At 39.1% G+C, this 19077-nt stretch overlaps 2 protein-coding genes across 17 annotated transcripts; both read left to right on the top strand.

Annotated features, from left to right (window-relative positions):
- Positions 1–1185: 1185 nt before the first annotated feature.
- LOC116208065 (mRNA-capping enzyme-like) lies at positions 1186–8960 on the top strand. 2 transcript variants are annotated; one of them, XM_031541280.1, is made up of 18 exons: positions 1187–1494; positions 2060–2270; positions 2550–2682; positions 3261–3412; positions 3579–3662; positions 3758–3820; positions 4317–4448; positions 4543–4746; positions 5412–5531; positions 5792–5841; positions 6351–6510; positions 6605–6742; positions 6847–6969; positions 7073–7171; positions 7365–7454; positions 7542–7626; positions 8041–8171; positions 8321–8960. In XM_031541280.1, exons 2-18 carry the CDS (start codon positions 2160–2162, stop codon positions 8444–8446), a joined length of 2001 nt encoding a protein of 666 aa, XP_031397140.1. In that variant the 5' UTR covers positions 1187–1494; positions 2060–2159; the 3' UTR covers positions 8447–8960. The 2 variants fall into 2 exon arrangements, with proteins under 2 accessions (XP_031397139.1, XP_031397140.1); XM_031541279.1 differs by having other exon boundaries at positions 1186–1494; positions 7365–7626.
- A 1231-nt stretch (positions 8961–10191) lies between these two features.
- On the top strand, positions 10192–14071 carry LOC116208419 (pentatricopeptide repeat-containing protein At3g09060). Of its 15 annotated transcripts, none has more exons than XM_031541845.1 (6): positions 10192–12459; positions 12552–12732; positions 12831–12915; positions 13229–13361; positions 13534–13609; positions 13719–14071. In XM_031541845.1, exon 1 carries the CDS (start codon positions 10366–10368, stop codon positions 12439–12441), a length of 2076 nt encoding a protein of 691 aa, XP_031397705.1. In that variant the 5' UTR covers positions 10192–10365; the 3' UTR covers positions 12442–12459; positions 12552–12732; positions 12831–12915; positions 13229–13361; positions 13534–13609; positions 13719–14071. The 15 variants fall into 15 exon arrangements, with proteins under 15 accessions (XP_031397705.1, XP_031397715.1, XP_031397704.1 ...); XM_031541855.1 differs by having other exon boundaries at positions 13534–13614; XM_031541844.1 differs by having other exon boundaries at positions 12643–12732; positions 13229–13609.
- The last annotated feature ends 5006 nt before the right edge of the window (positions 14072–19077 follow it).

The raw sequence follows: 19077 nt of genomic DNA, 5'->3' as shown, positions 1-19077 counted from the left end.
TTTTTTTCTTGAGAATTCGTGACATTTGAGAAATTTTATTGTTGATTAATAAAATCTCTAAATTTTAAATATGACCGGCGCGTAATTGGAAAAAAAAAAAGAAGAAGAAATGAAATGAAAAAAGGCAAGCCAAATGGTTTTTCTTTAGGAGAATTCTAGTATGATTCCGAGTCATGATGACAAGTGCGAGAGACATTGGATGCGGTGCTATATGTGAGCTTCACGTGCATCGCGTGGCTCTCGCGCGGAGTTACCATGACTTCGGGGCATGATAGAGTGACCCTTAGATGCTAGGCATTGCTAAAGGGAAGGTTAAAATGTCAAAAATTACTGCACGGGTTGTTTTAAGCCACATATCTCATTTTCACGTAAAACTTTTAGTTTGATTCACATGGTAAAGTTTTACATGACTAAGTTCGAACTTAAAATAAATGGTCTATTGGACTTTCGAGAAAAAAAAGGGCCGGTTACGATTGATCGTATTCATTCTAGTGAATAAATCGTGAAAACATTTGACGAACTCCGGATTAAAACCGCACTTTATGTAAATGCTTCTATATATGGCAATCTAATAGGAGCCCCCTCCTTATACACGGTAAACAAGGAAGAGATCATAGCTCCACGCACAATTTTTTTCTGCGCATCAAATATTGTTCGAGTCATCCGGAGTTAGCAACACCGTAAAATTCAAGTGGAAAACAATTCGATTCTTCTGGAACAAGTAATTGGAAGAGGTTGATTTTGAAGAAAGATTTACGATTTTAAATTTAACAAAATGAAAGGAAACTATGTTTTTTTTTTTTTAAAAATATTAGCTTTCATTTGTATAGCGGTATATAAACATGTAGATGCCAAATGAAAATAAAAAAACATATGCATTTATACATATATAAACATATATGTCATCATTATCTTATAATTCCTACCTAATGTTACCCATAATATAGCCAAAAAAAAAGGGAAAAGAAAGGAAATTAGCCAAAAAACCATAAAAAGGAAAATTCCTAGTCACTGATTCACTAATATTACCCTCAGTAGATCGATCCAATTCGAACTTTAGTCGGGATTTTCATTGGACTTCTGATCATTATTCATTTTCACTCACCACAAAACCTAAAAAATAAAGAAACTTTTTTAATCCAATTTATTTTATTATTTGTTATTTATATCAAACAAGTACAACAATAACAAATCCCCCCATCCCCTCCTCTTCGATTAATGAATCTTCTCCTAAAACCCTCTCTCTTTCTCTCTCTACCTTCCCTTCGTTCCCTCTCGCTTTCTCTCTCCTAACGTTTTCGAGGGGGCTCCTCCTTCCTCTGACAAGCTGCCGAGCTCTTGATTGCCGCTGTCAGGGTTTCGCACAGCCTCTTCAACTGAAGTCCATCTGCTGCTGCTCGCTGATCGCCGAGCATCGGTTTTCCGCCGTTTCCTCCTCCAATTGCTCCGACGCCCCGCTGCTCGGTTCAAGGAATCCGGGGTTGATCTGCTCAGGTGTGGACTGTTTCATCCTCTCTGTTTCTCTCTCGTAGCACCAATTCGGTTGGTTCAGAGCTGAGCGTTGTGGGAAATTTCCTTCCCCCAGTTTCGCTTCGGCTGATTCTGGGCTCCTAGGGTTTCGCTCGGATTGATTTCCGTGTCTGAACTTTTGGTTTCTCGGTGCTCAGAAGGCAACGAGCTGGAAGCTATCGTTTTCTTTTCGGGTGCTTCATTCTCGTAACAGGCTGAAGCTTTTCAAGCATCAGCAATGCACTATTCAGAGGGTGCTGCCACTTAGCACGGCTTTTTGTCTCAAGAATCTGTTAAAATATGGTTGATATGGCCTCCGCTCTTCCCTTAAACCCGTAAAAGCTTGAGTTCTTGACGGGTCTACCGACCTGGGAGCAGATAACTTCTATGTTCCTTACGAGTTTTACCGTGATTCTTCTCTCATTTGGTGTTATTCGCCTGTTCTAGCTGATAAGAAGCACAGTATCGCAACCCCATTTGCAATTTTTCTGTTTAAACTTTTCGGCATTCTTTTGCTTGCTCGGATGTCTAATTAGTCACTGCTTTTCAGATTGGGCGGCATTTCCGCAGTGGCAGAGAGTATTTGAGGCATTCGCGCTTTTTTATTTCTCTGGCAATGCTCTTCCTTGGACGTTAAATGATTGGTTGCAATGGACCTAAATGCATTGCCCGAGGAAGAGGAAGAAACTTATGATCGGCATGTTCAAGAATATGCTGCTCCAGGGGATCACATAGAGTCTGCTGTTGATATTGCTAATCGGGTGAGTTTCATTTTTACCATAAAATTTTGAATAAACCTGTTTTTTAATGTTTTATACAACCTGATTAGCTGCAGTAATTTCTTATGGAGTTCCGCACTTGTATCCTTCTCTTCGTTTCCTTTCTGTTCCTTACAATTTTCTGTTTTGGGGTTTAATTTTACCTGTCCATGCTTATAATATGTATACTGGAATGACTCCTGGCATTTGTCTACCCGCTTGTATTGTTACCTGTCTTAACCTCAAGATATGCTTTTTGATGACATCTCATTCTTTTGTCAGGAACGTGATGAAAGACGCAAAAGACTGAAGAAAGAACGTGCCGAGGAAAGACCAACTAATATGGTGCAGCGAGCTGATCAGTTTTATCAAACGAAACACTTTAGATCTTACGATAAATCGAAGCTTCCGTCTGGTATTTTATCTCTTTGGTTGAGTCATATGTAGAGCTTGTTTGGTTTTTGATAAACCTGAGAATCTGTTCGATCCTTTTCTTTTGCTGCTGAAGACACTTGCATTTGCATAAACGTTTCATTGAATCTGGCAGCTTTGGTGGTTCTTCTGTAGGAACTACATAGAAGAAATGAACTGCATACAACTAGCATGAATCTGCAAAGGGATCACGTGAAATTACTGCAATGTCTGGTTGCTTGGTGTGAAGCACACAAATGGGTTAACCAGACATGATTATGTTGCTTCTTGTCTGTCCAAAACTAGTTTACTATGGATGCATGTCATGTCAGAAATGGGGCATAATCCTCTTCTGAATAACTCAAATGTAGTTTTGCATCTTGTTTCACTGTGATTGTGCTGAACATCTTATTTTTCCCTCCTTTTTACATTTCTGATTTGAGTGATTAGTGGCTTTAGGGATTCCTTTTGATGCAGCTTACATTTCGTCTGTGGGTGCTTGCAGTTCCTTTCATGCCTGTGCTCTTTCTAGTTGACAAATTCCTCTTCTCCTGGGATCTCTGAAGAGTTGTTCTTTTACAGGTTGGTTAGATTGCCCAGCATTTGGTCAAGAGATAGACTGCTTCATTCCTTCTAAGGTTCCACTCGGTGAATCCTTTAATGACTGTATTCCTCCTGGGAAAAGATACTCGTTCAAGCAAGTGATTCATCAACAGAGAGTTATGGGAAGAAAAGTGAGCTTTTCTTTTGAACCCCTTTCTTTCATGGTACATATAGTGAAAATATATGAAAGTCTATTTTCCACGATGAAACTTTTGCTACTAATTGTGGTAATGCTTTATATTATTGGCTATTGAGTTCAAACATTTTTGAGATGCTAAGCCTTTTTCCAATTTCCAGCTTGGTCTGGTGATTGATTTGACCAATACCACTCGCTACTACTCAGCATTAGATCTAAAGAAAGAGGGTATTAAGCATGTTAAGGTGAGAGCTGCATTTCTGTTGTACAGTGATCTCACGATTTCTCCTCTCTCTGGACTTTAACGTTTAACCATCTTTAAATTTCAATTGTTTGTTAGATTGCATGCGTTGGCAGGGATGCTGTTCCAAGTAATGCTCAAGTAAATGAGTTTGTTTATGAGGTATGAGTTTTCAAATGGTATATTGCACTAGTCAAATTAGCATGTATCTTCTGCTCCTTTCCTTGCTGGAGGATACATGTTATTTGTCTCTGTTTCTGCTGGGAAAAATTGCTCTTCTGATTTCTCTGACTTGATGTTTTTCACCTTTTCATGAGGTGGAATTAGAAGACATTTGAGTTTTATTCAAGCTTTTTTGACTTTTCTGCTGGCTTTATCGTGTATCATCATAATTATGATTTCTACATATTAAGTATAGTTGCATTTCAACTTTTGCTTGTTGCTTAGAACAATAGAGGTGAAGTCAATAATATGAGGAAAGTATTGGTCCTCTTCGTAAAAGAATTGGAAAGTCTTGGATGTGGAAATTAGGCTGAAAAAGGTGTATGGTTATTCAAGCATGAAAGCACAGAATATTTTTTCTTGCAAACTAATGAATTGTGTTTGTAAGTATTACTGTAAACATCCATATCTTTACAAGTGTCATTTTTCGTTTCAGGTCTCTCAGTTTCTTTCTCGTCATAAACAAACCAAGAAACACATACTTGTTCACTGTACACATGGGCATAACCGTACAGGATATATGATCATTCATTATCTTATGCGTTCCACATCAATGTCTGTCACCCAGGTGGGGATTCGTGACTCACTCATTCTGCTTCTGGAAGTTGCTCTTTTCTGAAATGTCACTGCATTTCCTTTGTTTTTGCTTTTCCATTGTGCAGGCTATCAAAAAATTTGCGGATGCACGTCCTCCTGGAATCTACAAACCAGACTACATCGATGCATTATATACCTTTTATCATGAAAAGAAGCCTGAAATGATCTGTCCCTCTACTCCTGAGTGGAAGCGGTCATCCGATCTTGACCTCAACGGTGAAGCGATGCCTGATGAGGACGATGATGGAAATCTTACAGCTCCGATTCTTGTAAGTCTTTCGACACATTTTAGTATCTTACTTTGCAGTTGATTCTGACCAATATGCATGTCATATCTGGAAACCTGCTTCCAAATGAAATTAGCATGATCATGAGCCAGAATCGGAATCATTTGCATTATTCCACTAAGAGGTATTAGTTCATTTCATCTGTCACTTTTTGCGGTATATGGGCTTTGTTTACATGATTTGTTGGTATATTTGTGCAATGGAAGCCCTTCCCCAGTGATTCCATTACATCTTTAGTCAGCTTTCCAATTTTTAAGCAGTTTCCTCAGTTGTTGATCACTCTTTATGATACTTATTTTCTGTGGTTTTTTAGGTTCTATCTTGGCTTTGGCCTTAATCTGATGAACAATGAGTCATTCACAATTCAATAATTACTAGTGTCTCTAGTGATTGGGTTTCATCTATCTTCTTGCATATTCTTTGATTCTTTTAGTAGTTCTGCTTGAAGTCTTTTCCTTGTGTCATTCTGTGCGTGCTGATGACTCTAGGGCTATTGGTATGTTTTGAGAATGCAGTTCTTCAGAGAAGTCAGTGGGGGCAAGAAATAAATGAAAGAAAAAGCTGTGCACTAAGTTGGGACTTAAGGATCTAAATGCCTAAGTATAAGTTTCCTGATTAGATGTGTTCAATGCTGCCATTTCTTATAGGATAACCGCGAGACTGAGGCACGAATGACAAATGATGATGTCTTGGGAGATGACATACCAGTGGAACAGGCTGATGAATTTCGCAGATTCTGCTACCAAACCCTTAAGTTGAATGCTCGGGTAAGGATTTAGGCAGCCCATTCCGAGATTTATGGTTGCTTACTAGTTACTAGTGTGTAAAGTAAGAAGTGGAAGGAATTGGAATTGGCAAATTTATAGCATTTGAATTTGATAGTTGATATTGTTAAGTTGCAAAACATCACATATTAGTTTAGTGAGAACTTGGTTCCATGTGTAATTTCCTCCAGGGTATAATTGTTCTTGGTTGGCAATTATAAATATCAGATTGACCTTTTTTTTTTTTTTTTTTTTAATTTCAGCCAAGGGGAGGAATGCAATTTCCAGGGTCACACCCAGTTTCTCTTAGCAGGTATTCCGTTGTCCTGTAATATCTGTATGACTAATCTTCTTGTTCTGATTGCTTTTACCCAAAATAGGGGAGAAATCATTTGATTTGAGCAGCAAGGGATCCAAGGATACCCAATTTTCGCACAATCAAGGACGATGAACTTGCTTATCCTGTGGACTAATATGTAGTAACTAGACAATGAGACATGTCTCTGTGACAGTTGCAGCTTTAATACTGTGTAGATGCTGCTGCTGCTATCTGTGTTTTTCTTTTCGTTCTCTATTCATAATAGTGGCTTTTGCAATTGATATATATCTAAGCATAAGTTTGATGTTGATGCCATTTTAAATTCTAAAAAATGATATTGCCAGATTGTAGTTGGTGCATCATCCAGATTTTGGTTTTTGCTCTCCTTCCTTTTCCATTTTGGCATCAGAAATAAAGGAAGAAAGAACTGAAAATGATTAATCGTTTGCTACTCTTCCTATGCCTGTAAATTGATAAACGGGTTTATCTGTTGTTGCTTGCAGGGAAAATTTACAGCTGCTGAGGCAGCGGTATTATTATGCTACTTGGAAAGCTGATGGAACGCGATACATGATGCTAATAACTGTTGATGGGTGCTATCTGATTGATCGGAGTTTTAATTTCAGGAGGGTTCAGATGAGATTTCCTTGCAGAACAAGTGATGTACGGATTTTTCTCTGCTTCTTATAATGTTCGTATTCCCTGAAATTCTTTATAATGTAAGATACACCAATTTGACATTTCCTTGGCTGTGAAGGGTATAGGTGAGAAGACTCACCATTATACTTTACTTGATGGTGAGATGATAATCGATACAATGCCGGATTCACAGAAGCAGGAGAGAAGATACCTCATCTATGACCTCATAGCACTCAATCATGTCTCCCTCGTAGAGGTTGAATTGATCTCATTTGAAAATTCTATTAAATGCTTAATATTGTTGCATGTTCAGTTATCTTATGGTTATATGCCTTTGTTACTTTTTCATAACTTATGCAGCACCCTTTTCATGAACGATGGAAAATGATAGAGAAAGAAGTTGTTGAACCTCGAAATGCTGAGCGACATAACATTTATCAGAGCAGGAATCCTTATTACAGATACGACCTTGAACCTTTCAAGGTGAGAACTACAATCTGCCAAAACACTAAAATGATTTCCTAGGTGATGATAATCGTGTAATAATAACAGCATTCTGGCTGGTTGTGTTCTTATATACTTCCAGGTGAGGAGAAAGGATTTCTGGTTGCTCTCCACTGTGACCAAGGTGTTAAAGGAATTCATTCCAAAACTTTCACATGATGCTGATGGTCTCATCTTTCAGGTGGTTGAAGTGAAACGGCCTATGTAGTTCTGATTTATACAATAAATAAAATGCCTTTATCTCACGGTTTAGGTTGCATTATAATAAATCTCACCTTAGCTTGGAGTTCCTTAAGAAGAATCTTTCTTTAATAGAGCTTCTACTTTTGGATAAGCGAATTTATGTATTATGTAACAAGTATTGATCCTGCCAGGGCTGGGATGATCCATATGTTCCTCGGACACACGAGGGCCTTTTGAAATGGAAGTATCCCGAAATGAACTCGGTGGATTTTCTGTTTGAGGTTGTTTTCTTTCACCTAGCATTACTTTCAATCTCTTCTGGAGTCTGGATATCTCTTCAGCTGCTCACAGACTGCCTCCTTAAACAGGTTGATGATGATGGATATGAGAAGTTGTTTATTAATGAGCGTGGGAGGAAGAAAGAGATGGATGGACAGAGGGTTGTGTTTGCAGGTTTAAATGAAATCCTTGTCTTTGTCTTGCGTTCTTTTATGTTGGTTGGTGTTGATTCTTATGCATTTGCAACACATTAATTATACAAATATATTAATGCACTCACGGGGCACTTATAGGTATTCATAATTGGAAGAGTTCAGCAGTATAGATTTCCGCCTGATTCATGTTCTTATATGTGGGATGTACAATTGAAATTACTCGATATTGTAGTAATGCAGAAAGTACTGATTATTGGACATTTTATTTCTTCTATAATGCACCATTAACTGTCGGCGGAGTGTGTTTAAGCAGTTGTTCTGGCCCTCATAGGTTCTGTTTGTGCGCCTCATGATTTTACCTTCGCAGTGCTTGTTCTTTAGTTGCCAATCTTGTGATTATGACTTTTTTGTCCGTCCTATCCAAAAAATGCAGCTGGGTTGGATCCTTCTACATACTCTGGGAAGATTATAGAGTGCTCTTGGGACTCTGATGAACATGTATGGGTCTGCATGCGGACAAGGGTGGACAAAAATACTCCAAACGAAATAAACACTTACCGGAAGGTCCATTTTCCCTACATTCCCATCATTTAGTACCTTGTTCAAGAAAATGAAAATGTGAAGCTGTTTCCATGACCAAACAGATCCGGTTAATATGGTCAAATCCCTTACCACCACTATTTGCGATGCCCTGTTTATGTTCTCATTACCAGGTGATGCGGAGCATAAAGGACAACATCACGGAGGATGTGTTGCTGAGCGAGATCAATGAGATCATTTGCCTCCCGATGTACGCTGATAGGATAAAGAGTGAGATGAACTTAGCTCGGCGTCGGTAAAACTCTTGGCAGCGATAGGCGATGCACTTTCCGACTTGGGTTCTATAGGAGGAGGAAAGAGCTGGGATGGGATGGTGTCCTCAGATTGGGCAGTGGCAGATCAAAGTATATACTGATAGTAAGGTTAGATGGAAGGTTACTCTGCTAAAAGATTTGGGCTGCCTAAGCAGGCGAACATCGAGAAAGGGCTCCGCTTCTCTAGGCTTTTCATTGGCTTGCAGCCGTAATGTCCTGTTGTTGTCGTGGTCGGTGATAGTGAATCGTCTGATCGAGTTAAGTAGATGCCTGTATAATCAGGTGTGACTGAAGGGCTGGAATTAATCTTTTGGTTTTTCCCTCTTACAGCTGCTGTTAAGATAGATAGAGTCAGGATATTAGTAGGGTCACAACCGTTTGTATGTCAGTATCGATTTATTCTCTTTTATTTCTGTGTAGCAATTGTTAGTTTTGTTTTGAATGATTAGCCAATTTTAAGGACCAATATTAGATATTAGATTTGGTGAGCTTCCTTTCATTTTGTGAGTACAGTGTCCCCCCTCCCTCCCCCCCTCTCTCTGATCGTGTCTTCGAGGTGATCCCGATTGAACGATGTTTTGCACTCTTTGCCTCTTTCCATTTCCTGCAAATTTTTCGAAACCGGCCTTTTTTCCTCCCCGCTTGCTTTCCATCGATTTCTTTACTTGAATGAGACGATAAGCACACGGGAAGTGGACTGGTCTCAAAATAAACTGCTGGAGTACGTTCGCGTTTACTGTTTCAGATCGATATTGATAATCTTTGTTGAACAAGATTCTTTTGCATTGACGGATAATTTCTTGTCGGAAGAACCCGCTTTACTTGTTGCCGGCTAGACTTCATGGGGGCAAAAGTCACACTTGATCCGCTGAAAAAATTATAAATATAAAAATTCAAAAAAGAAAAGAAAAGTGAAGCAAACTGGTTCCGATCGAAGAAGACGGGCCTCCCCATTGACCACCACCCCCATAGTCAAGGTCGTTGGCTCCCTCAAAGGTAGCTAGCAATCTCACCAATGAGGGTGGTGGCTGGCGAGGAGGGTCCTCATGCACCAAATTGAGAGAGATGAACAATAAGTAATACACATAAACAAAGGAATGGGTCCTAGTGCAGTAACACAAAGCGTCGTTCTAGATCAAGATATCTCGAATTCAATTCTCATTAGTGGGACTCATCCGCCACTTTCACCTACATAGAAATAAGGGTGGTATGCGTCTATTTTAAAACTGGGAGCGTTGTCTTTTCCAAAATCTCGAGCTTATATATAAATATAAATATAAATATATATAAAAGAAAAGGATGAATAGAAGATTGGAGAAAGGGGTTGGGGCGCCCCGCTGGCTGTCCAACTCCTCCGATCTCAGCTTCTTTTATGGCCGGAAAAATAACTCGAGTGGGCAATGCTTATTTTTTTTTGTAAAATTGGGGCACTTCGTACTAATTTTTAAAGATTTAGGACCAATATTTCGTATCATTGACTACTTAATTTGGATCGAGGTTTTAGGAGGACTATGAAATGGTGTATTATAAAGAGTTATTATTGTAATCCTCCTCTATAATCCACTTCTTCTTCTTCTTCTTCTTCTTCGTAACCCTTCTAAGTCAGAAGCAGGGCAAAGTGCCTTTTGCTCTAAATTTTATTTTGTTTTCCCTGGAACTTTAAAAACCTTTTTAATAAAAAAAAATAAAATTGGTTATTACAGTTTTGTAATAAAGTGAAATGAAATTATGGAAATGTTCATCCGCTCCCTATTTAAGAAGAAACCCCCGGACTAGCGCCGAGAGAGGAAAAGGTCAGCAAAAGGCCCTGCTTTGCTCTCCTGTCCTGTCTCCGTCGCCGGCGAGTAACTTCGGCAACAATACAATGCTATGAAAGATGACGGAGGGAAGCTCCGAAACCGACTATGTCTCATCACTTCCCCAAGAACCTCTCTCCCAAACGACTCCTCGCCCTCCTCAAATCCCAGAAGAATCCTCACTCCGCCCTCGCCCTCTTCGACTCAGCCACCCGCCACCCCGGCTATGCCCATTCCGCCGCCGTGTTCCACCACATCCTCCGCCTCCTGGCAGCCGAGCCGCGGCTCACCGGCCACGTTGGCCGCGTCGTCGACCTCATCAGGTTGCAGCAGTGCAGGTGCTCCGAGGACGTGGCGCTGGCTGCTCTGAAAGTCTACGCCAAAAGCAGAAGCCCCGACAGAGCTCTAGATATGTTTAACAACATGGAGAGCATCTTTGGGTGCAAGCCTGGAGTGAGATCGTTCAACTCGCTGCTGAACGTGTTCACTGAGTCGAACCAGTGGGACAGGGCCGAGTCGTTCTTTGCCTACTTTGAGACGGCGGGTTTGTCCCCAAATTTACAGACTTACAATATCTTGATTAAGATTTCTTGTCGGAAGAAGCAGTACGAGAAGGCGAAGAGAGTTTTAGATTGGATGTGGGAGAATGGCTTGAACCCTGATGTGCACAGCTATGGAACTGTCTTGAGTGCACTCGCAAAAAGTGGTCACATGCTGGGTTCACTGAAGCTGTTCGACGAAATGTCTGAGAGAGGGGTGGCACCTGATGTTATGTGCTATAATATTTTGATTGACGGGTTTTTCAGGAAACAGGATCTCGAGAAAGCTACTGAGGTGTGGGAGAGGTTGGTGGAATCTCCCTCAGTTTATCCTAATGTTGTAACTTATAATGTTATGATTAATGGGTTGTGCAAGTGCGGTAAGCTTGATGATTGTTTGGAAATTTGGGATAGGATGAAGAAGAATGAAAGAGAGATGGATTTGTTTACTTACAGCAGCTTGATTCACGCTTTGTGTGAGGTCGGGAATGTGGAGGCAGCTGAGAGAGTTTGCAAAGAGATGGTCGAAAGTGGGGTTCCTGCAGATCCGGTCGTGTACAATTCAATGCTTAATGGGTATTGTAAAGCGGGGAAAGTGAAGGAGAGTTTCGAGCTGTGGAAGGTGATGGAGAAGGAGAGTTGTTGCAATGCTGCCAGTTATAACATTTTTATGAAAGGTTTACTCAAGAGTGGTGATGTTGATGGAGCAATTTCGATATGGGAACTCTTGAAATCAAACGGTGTCCCTGCTGATTCAACAACTCACGGAGTCATGATTCATGGGCTGTGTCGGAATGGATATGTGAATAAAGCTATACAGATATTGGGAGAGGCAGAAGGTGAGGGGCTCGATTTAGATGCTTATGCTTATACCTCTATGGTCAATGGATTATGCAAGGAGGGGAGAATGGACGAAGCATTTGGTATGCTGGGACACATGTTTAAGCTTGGGTTTAGACTGGATGCTCATGTTTACAACCCTCTGATTGATGGCCTTGTCCGGACTTCTAAGTTCAAGGATGCAATTTGTCTGGTGAACAAAATGGACAGTAGATATTGCTCCAGAACAATCGTCACTTACAACACTTTAATAAAAGGCTTATGCAAGGCGGAAAAATACGCCGAGGCATACCTATTTGTGAAGGAAATGTTAGAGAAAGGACTCAAACCTGACAAGATTACTTATAGCTCTTTGATGGATGGCCTCTGCAAGGGAAAGAAGGTCAATATGGCCCTTGAGTTGTGGGGGGTAATTCTTTCTATGGGTCTTAGACCTGATGTCACTATGTGTAATATAATACTCCATGGACTCTGTTCCGTGGGCAAAGCTGAAGATGCTTTCGAACTTTATTTCCAGATGGAAAAATGGAAATGTGTCCCTAATCTCGTGACACTCAACACCTTGATGGAGGGATTTTACAAGGTTAGAGACTGTGAAAAGGCCTCGGAGATTTGGTCTTGCATCTCAAAGAATGGGCTAAGGCCCGATATTATATCTTACAATATTGCTCTCAAAGGACTTTGTACTTGCAGTAGAATAGCGGAAGCAATTAGGTTCCTGGATAATGCTTTGGTACACGGAATTAATCCAACTGTTGTTACTTGGAATATACTGGTCCGAGCAGTCATAAATCGGGCGACTTAAGTTTGGCTGCCATGTGAAGTAAGTTTGTGATGTTTATTGCTTACTGCCTTTTCTTCTTGTGAAGTTTATGTTTATGAACATCAGGGGTATTGTCTGACTGGTTTTTTTAGCCTCTGTTAGGGAATTGCAAGGACTTTCTGATCTTTGTCATGAAAAGTCTAATGTTGCTGAATAGATGAACGATCCAAGTCCTTATTTCAGATTCGTTGGTGTTGTTTCAAATCCAGCGCGGTTGATATTAAATTCAAGTGTATGTATAACCGCCCAATGGAGAGAGGAAGCTGAGTTCAGGTATAAGTTAAATATTGTCTTTCCAACGTTGACTATACCCAACCCTTTTGGTATCAATATCACTTATTTCTCACAATAGCCAAATTTGTTTCCCTCAGCAAACTCACACTTCCCAATTCTCTCTGCTTACCTCAAATGGGTTTGTAATTCGGTGGTTGTTCCATAACAAAGTGATAAGCTCAGGTATATCTTCTGTTTAGTTATGTTATAAGATTCTAATTTCGCTTCTTGGTTTTCTGGAACTTACTTGATCCGTATAGTTGTTGGAGCCTTCCCGGGTTGTTGTGGGGGTGGGGGTGGTGGGGTTAGAGGGAAAAAAAAGAGGAATTGGAACTTCCTTATAGTTTACTTTGGTTAGATTGAGGATTTAGTCCCACACTGAATACCAATAACTTGAATGATGCCATGAAAGCCATCAGAATATTGCTAAAATAGTTCAGAGCTGAGGCTTTTTTCGGGGGCTGTTCATTAATCAGCTTGATAATTTATTCTGAAGATGCATCTTGAAGCAAGTATGAGCATCAAACGGGGTAGCTCAGCTACTAGCGTCTTGTTAATTACAGCTGTATTACTAAGACGAGAACCCTATGATGCGAAAGCAAAGTAGCTTGATGTATCAGACTCACGAGGTAATATTTCTCTTGGGCCTATGAACTCATGCTACATAGACCATAACAGCTACAATTACCTTCCGGCCCTGACTAGAAGAGGAATGGATTCTCCTTTATCTGTCGCTTGAGCCCTGTTCTCCCGTCTTTCTTTATTATTTCTGATGTCACTCTCTTTCACTTCATATACAAGGTGCAGCTGCCACACAAATGTGGCGACGAAGGGAATACTGAATCAGCAGATCAACCAAACTCATGTAGCAATCGGGGTATGGTAATTGATGTTCACAATCAACACCCCTTTCCATTTGAGATTATATCTTTCTTTTTCGCACCCGTGGATTACTGTGCTAACCTGGTTTTTAATGTTCTTGTCAGTCTCAGCTTTCAAGGATTCATAATTCTCTGTGGTCTTGAACACTCGGTGTTGCCGGATAGAGAAGCAAATTGGTATCACTTCTGAAAGTTCACAACAAGCAGAGGAACAGTTTTCTTTCCGGTTCTCTCCGGGCATTTTTCCGATTGCTTCTCGATGCTCTCGGGTCAAATAGGCCAATGTTTTGTCCAAACAACCAGGTGGAGAGAGAGGACTGCCTGAGCTCCGCCATTTAAATAGTCCTCGTTACAGCTCTGTTTCTTAGCAACGCACTTATCCATAGTGATTTGACAGTTTATCCGCTGGAATTTGTCACGGAGAAGTTTAATCCAACACTCTTCTAGATTAAAGTAGATAGATTTCCTGGTCTGGGACCCATATATTGATGAACCAAGCACCAAAAAAGATAATAAATAAAAAAAATGAAAAAGAAAAAAAAAAGAAAGAAAAAGCATATGTGATATGTTGGTGAAATAAATTATTCATCAAAAGGTAAAAATTCATTTTTACTTCTCGATCTTTGTGTTCTTTGGAGAGTTATTTACATATATTCTATTGAAAAGGTAAACAACCACCCATTGGTTTAATCGAAGTCGTGCTCTGTAATGTTTCATGATTACAGTTCTTCAATCATACTTTCGTATCATTTTTTAAATATTTTTTACTGGAAATTTTTTGGTGTGACATCTACTATTTGGAAGTCCAATGTATCCGTTAAATTTAGGATCAAGTCAAAGCGCTAATTAGGAGAATTTTTACAATTTAAAATTTTTTCATTTACAAGATTTAAATCGGTAATTTTATTTAAAGGAAACAAACGTTGAAACACTTTGACAAGTGTGATACGTATTAGAGGGAGAACTATGCGTAATTTTTTGCCTTACAAGATAATACTTACCTACCTGGACGTACACACCTGAGCTTGCAGTTGGCGTTGATTTGGTAGGGCCATTTCATTATCCAAAATTAAGAAAAGCAATTCCATGTCATACTTTTTGGTATTTCTTTAATTTATATTTGAGGTTTAAAAGGAAAAAAGAAGAAGAAGAAGAAAATATCACTCTGCTTGGAAGGACAAAAATAAAATTAATTTTAATGCTAACTAAATGATTATATATGTGACTATCAAGAACTCACTTAAAGATCACGTGCAAATCTTAAAATGTCTCGGTACCGGAAGTGTGGGGAGAATTCTATTTAAATCGATTCAAAAGAGGTGACAAATTATTGTTATTTAAATTTTAAACTGTCAAATAGGCAGAAAAAAAACTAAAAGGAAAGAAATTAATAGAGGGAGGAGAGAGAGGAGCGGTGGGTAGAATTTGGTGTAATTATTTTTTACATATTAAATCTTTTGAATCGAGTAAGTATTTAAACAAACTTAGTCAATTGATTTCAGGTTAAATTTCATAGTTGAAAAAATAATAATATATTTTTAGGCCACAAGAAAAAATCAACAGTACTAAAAATAAATTTAGAGCATAAAAGAATTCGGATTTCCCCACATGGCTAGATTTTACGCTACGTGACAAAAGCGCACCTGTTAGGTGTTTATTAGTTTAAGTTCTTGGTCAAGCACGTGCACATATGGATTTTGACTTATCAGTAAAGTTATATTTAATAACTCAAATTAATTGCTGATATTAAATTTTTAACATGTAATTGAGTTTAATTTGTTTGATAATATAAAAGAAAACTTATATTGACTTAACTAAATAATTCAGCCAAAAAAGTAATGATTAGTAAGTGAGGATCTACGTGTTTTTTTGGCTGACTCGTTCAGTTGGGGGACTCTTTATTTCATATTTTCATCAAAGCCCCAAAACCATTACAATGTTTGCAAATCAGTCCATCTGGGTCTTGGGACAAAGCAGAGGGGGGAGAGAGAGACAAGGAGAGAGGGGGAAGGGACCCGACATTGAGGAGGGCGATGGTGGCCCCTGATCCTAATCACCTCCACCCTAATTGAGATAGCCTGCGACCCAAGATCGGGGCCTATCACCACCCTCAATCGAGCTTTTTCTGTCTTCGATCGAAGAGAAAGAAAGGTCGATCGCGAGTGGTGGTGGCCCCTAATCTCGGCCACCACTACTCAGACAAGGTCTCCGATGACCTCTAATGTTGCTAGCGATCTCGCCTTGTCCGGTCCGAGATCAGGGGCCATCATCGCCCCTTCCCTCTCTGGATCGAAAACCTTAGATCCCTTTTTCTTTTGCAACTTTTTTTTAAAAAATTTCTGAATTTTGAAAAAATAAAATATTGTGAATAAAAATGAAAAGAAATTAAAGCATTGAGATCTATCTAAATATAATTCAAGTCATTATAATTTCCACCTAATCATAAACTTTTTCCCTTAATCAATGAAGCACTTATTCTATTTAGATCTTAAATTTTCAGTACTTAATTTTTTAATTTTTAAAATTAAATCCAAACAAACCCATACTAGAGATTAAAACCGATTAATCAAGGGGTGAAAAAAAGAGAGCAGTCAAAGTATATTCCAAATGCAGTCGTTTCACATGTCTATATGAGAGTATCATTAACCATAAAGTTGCGATACGCTCTTGAAGTATGATTAATCTTGTTGAAAATCAACACAAACACACACACACATGTATATATAGAACAAACAATATTTACGCATATTTTTGTACATTATATATCATGTCAAACATGTATGTGTGTGTATATATATATTTTTGAAACTCTCATTTTCTTTTTTCAAATGATCTCTCCTTTTTTCACTCTTTTTGAATTTTTCAATCAAAGCATTTTTTTTTATTTTGCATTTCTGCAAAGTGTTCTGTGAAATTATCGAACTCGACTAACCTGTTTTGAAGGTATACTCGAGTGTGAGCTTTTTGGAGAGATAGCTCATGCTGCAGCTTATGATTTTCAGCACAGAGTTCCTACTGCATGGATATCCTGCTGTTGCATAGTTCCTCCATGTGAAGGACCAATGCATTTATGGTTTCCTCACCCTTTTGAGGATTCTTTATGGATGACCATAAATTATCCAAGATGAGTTGTTGCCTAGGATCAGGCTTCCAAGCCGTTAGGCTGGGTTTTATCTGGAACTGCTTCTTTGGATGCAGAGGCAGATTCCTTCTTTTTTGACCCTCAGAAGAGGAGTCGCCAGAATCCTGGTCAAACCAGGGGAAATCCATGTTCCTGCAAAACATGAAAATATTATTGCAGATTTATGTTTAAATTTATTCTTTCAGGAGCCTGTAAGATCAGATGGCCTATGACAAGCTCATAGTCCTCTTTGGTTTTTAAAGTGGAGTTAATGTGCTGAAAACAGGGTTTTGTATCGCATGGAGGAAAGTCCTTGCAATGCCTGCCGAAGAAGGCACATAACACATGGGATACGGGATGATCGATGAGGGCACATATTTTGTGGATGTATGCAGTGAAGATACGATCCATGGAATCTGTTTCCCCGTCTTGTATATCATCAAACTTTACTCGACCTACGTGGGTTAGTTCAAACATAAACGGTTCGACGTTTTTTTCCCTTAAGCAAGGTCTCGAGTTCGCGTATTGTGAATGGAGAAAATTCAAGCTGAAAAAACTTAGTTGACTGACCCAGCTCGACTAGGAATTCTAAAAAGATGAAGTCTTGTTTGGATTGTAAGTTAAAATATTTTTAACTTTAACTCAACACACTACACAACAAAAATATACATTTCTCAAGTAAAATTTTTTATAACTTTAACTCAACACACTACACAACAAAAATACACGTTTCTCAAGTCAAATTTATACTCCCATCTCATTTTTCATTTTCCACAATCAAAATCAAAATTACTTTAACTCTGAATCCAAACGCACCAGAAGATTCTAAGGTTGTGTTTGGCAAATGAGTTTTGAAAACTCAACTCAACTCATTTACACTAGAGGATAAAATTTTGAGTTTTTTGTAACTCATGGTGGGCCCCATGTTGGGTTTTCCTTCCAATATCAATTTACCTTCAAGACACCATTTAATACAAATTTGACACTTTCAATGTCAAAACAGTACAATAATTATCACTAAATTCAAATACAAATTAAACAATGTCTATCGTCGCCCTCCTCTTTCTGCGAGCCATAAGCGATTAGCGATACGGTCACGCACAACATTCATTTCGTCACTACTCATATCCACTTGAGTTCTAATTCCTTGTTCTAGCGGTGGACTTCGAAATTCATTGTATTTCGCCCACGCATTGCTGTACTCCGTAAATAATATGTCGTGATAATTATTGCGTTGTATAAAATTATGCAAAACAAAACACGCAATGGCAAGTTGCCCTTGTCTTAACGGTATGAAGTTTGGCATTAATCTTAGTATGGCAAATCTCCTCTTCAAAATACCAAAGCAACGTTCGATGACGTTACGCACTGATGCGTGATAATGATTAAAAAGCTCCTTCTTTGTTGTCGGTGGATTGCGCCGATCGAAATCACTTCGGTGATATCGTTCCCCCTTGTATGGAGCCAAATATCCAGGAATGTTTGAAAATCCTGCATCGACAACATAATATTGGTCTGGAAAGAAGAAAAGGACAATTTTTCAGTTAAATATGTTAGGGTTGAAATTTTATCGAAAAGAGAAAAGTAATCAGCAAACACTAACCACCACATGGCGCTGGAAATTGCTCCAATGAAGCAGCTTCGGAAAATATTATTGAATCATGTGCCGAACCCTCCCAACCCGTCATGACATATGTGAACATCATGTCGTGGGAACAAGCGGTCAGTATATTTTGTGTTATCTCAGCGTTTTTATCGAGATATGGTACTCTATTCTCTCTGGGGATACATGCAGCCACATGGGTTCCATCAATTGCTCCAATGCAATCCTGAATGACAATACAAAATTATATATAATTTACATAATATTACGATATGAATTATTACAGTTTTGCATTATTAGAAAAATACCATAAAGAAACGCCACAGTGGTTCCCTTTCAATTTTTGGCTGCACAGCGACGTTCCTTGGTCGAATATACTCGGGTGATAAGGCTAGTATTCCTCGGAGAATTTTTATGACTGCTCGTGACACCGTTTCCTTTGAATGTTGATACTTTTCCGCCACAATTGCATAGCGTGAACTATGTGAAATAACCAATAAGAACATTCCTACCATCTCTTCCACGGTGATACTATTCCTACTGTCAGTGATACCACAACGCAGCCGAAGTGTGTTGCAGAGATTTCTAAACACATACGGTTCCATTCTAAACGACTCGAAACATCTAACGTCATTCCCCAAAACTTCAAGCGTGTATTGTCTTCCTTGGAGTGGCGAAGTTATGCACGGGATGTTCCTTTGAAACACTCGTTCGGCCTCCATAAGTCGTACCATCAATAA

This window comes from Punica granatum, chromosome 5 (assembly GCF_007655135.1).
Source record: "Punica granatum isolate Tunisia-2019 chromosome 5, ASM765513v2, whole genome shotgun sequence".
NCBI lineage: Eukaryota > Viridiplantae > Streptophyta > Magnoliopsida > Myrtales > Lythraceae > Punica > Punica granatum.
The sequence above is the reverse complement of the archived record's forward strand: the minus strand, read 5'-3'. Positions and strand labels throughout refer to the sequence as shown.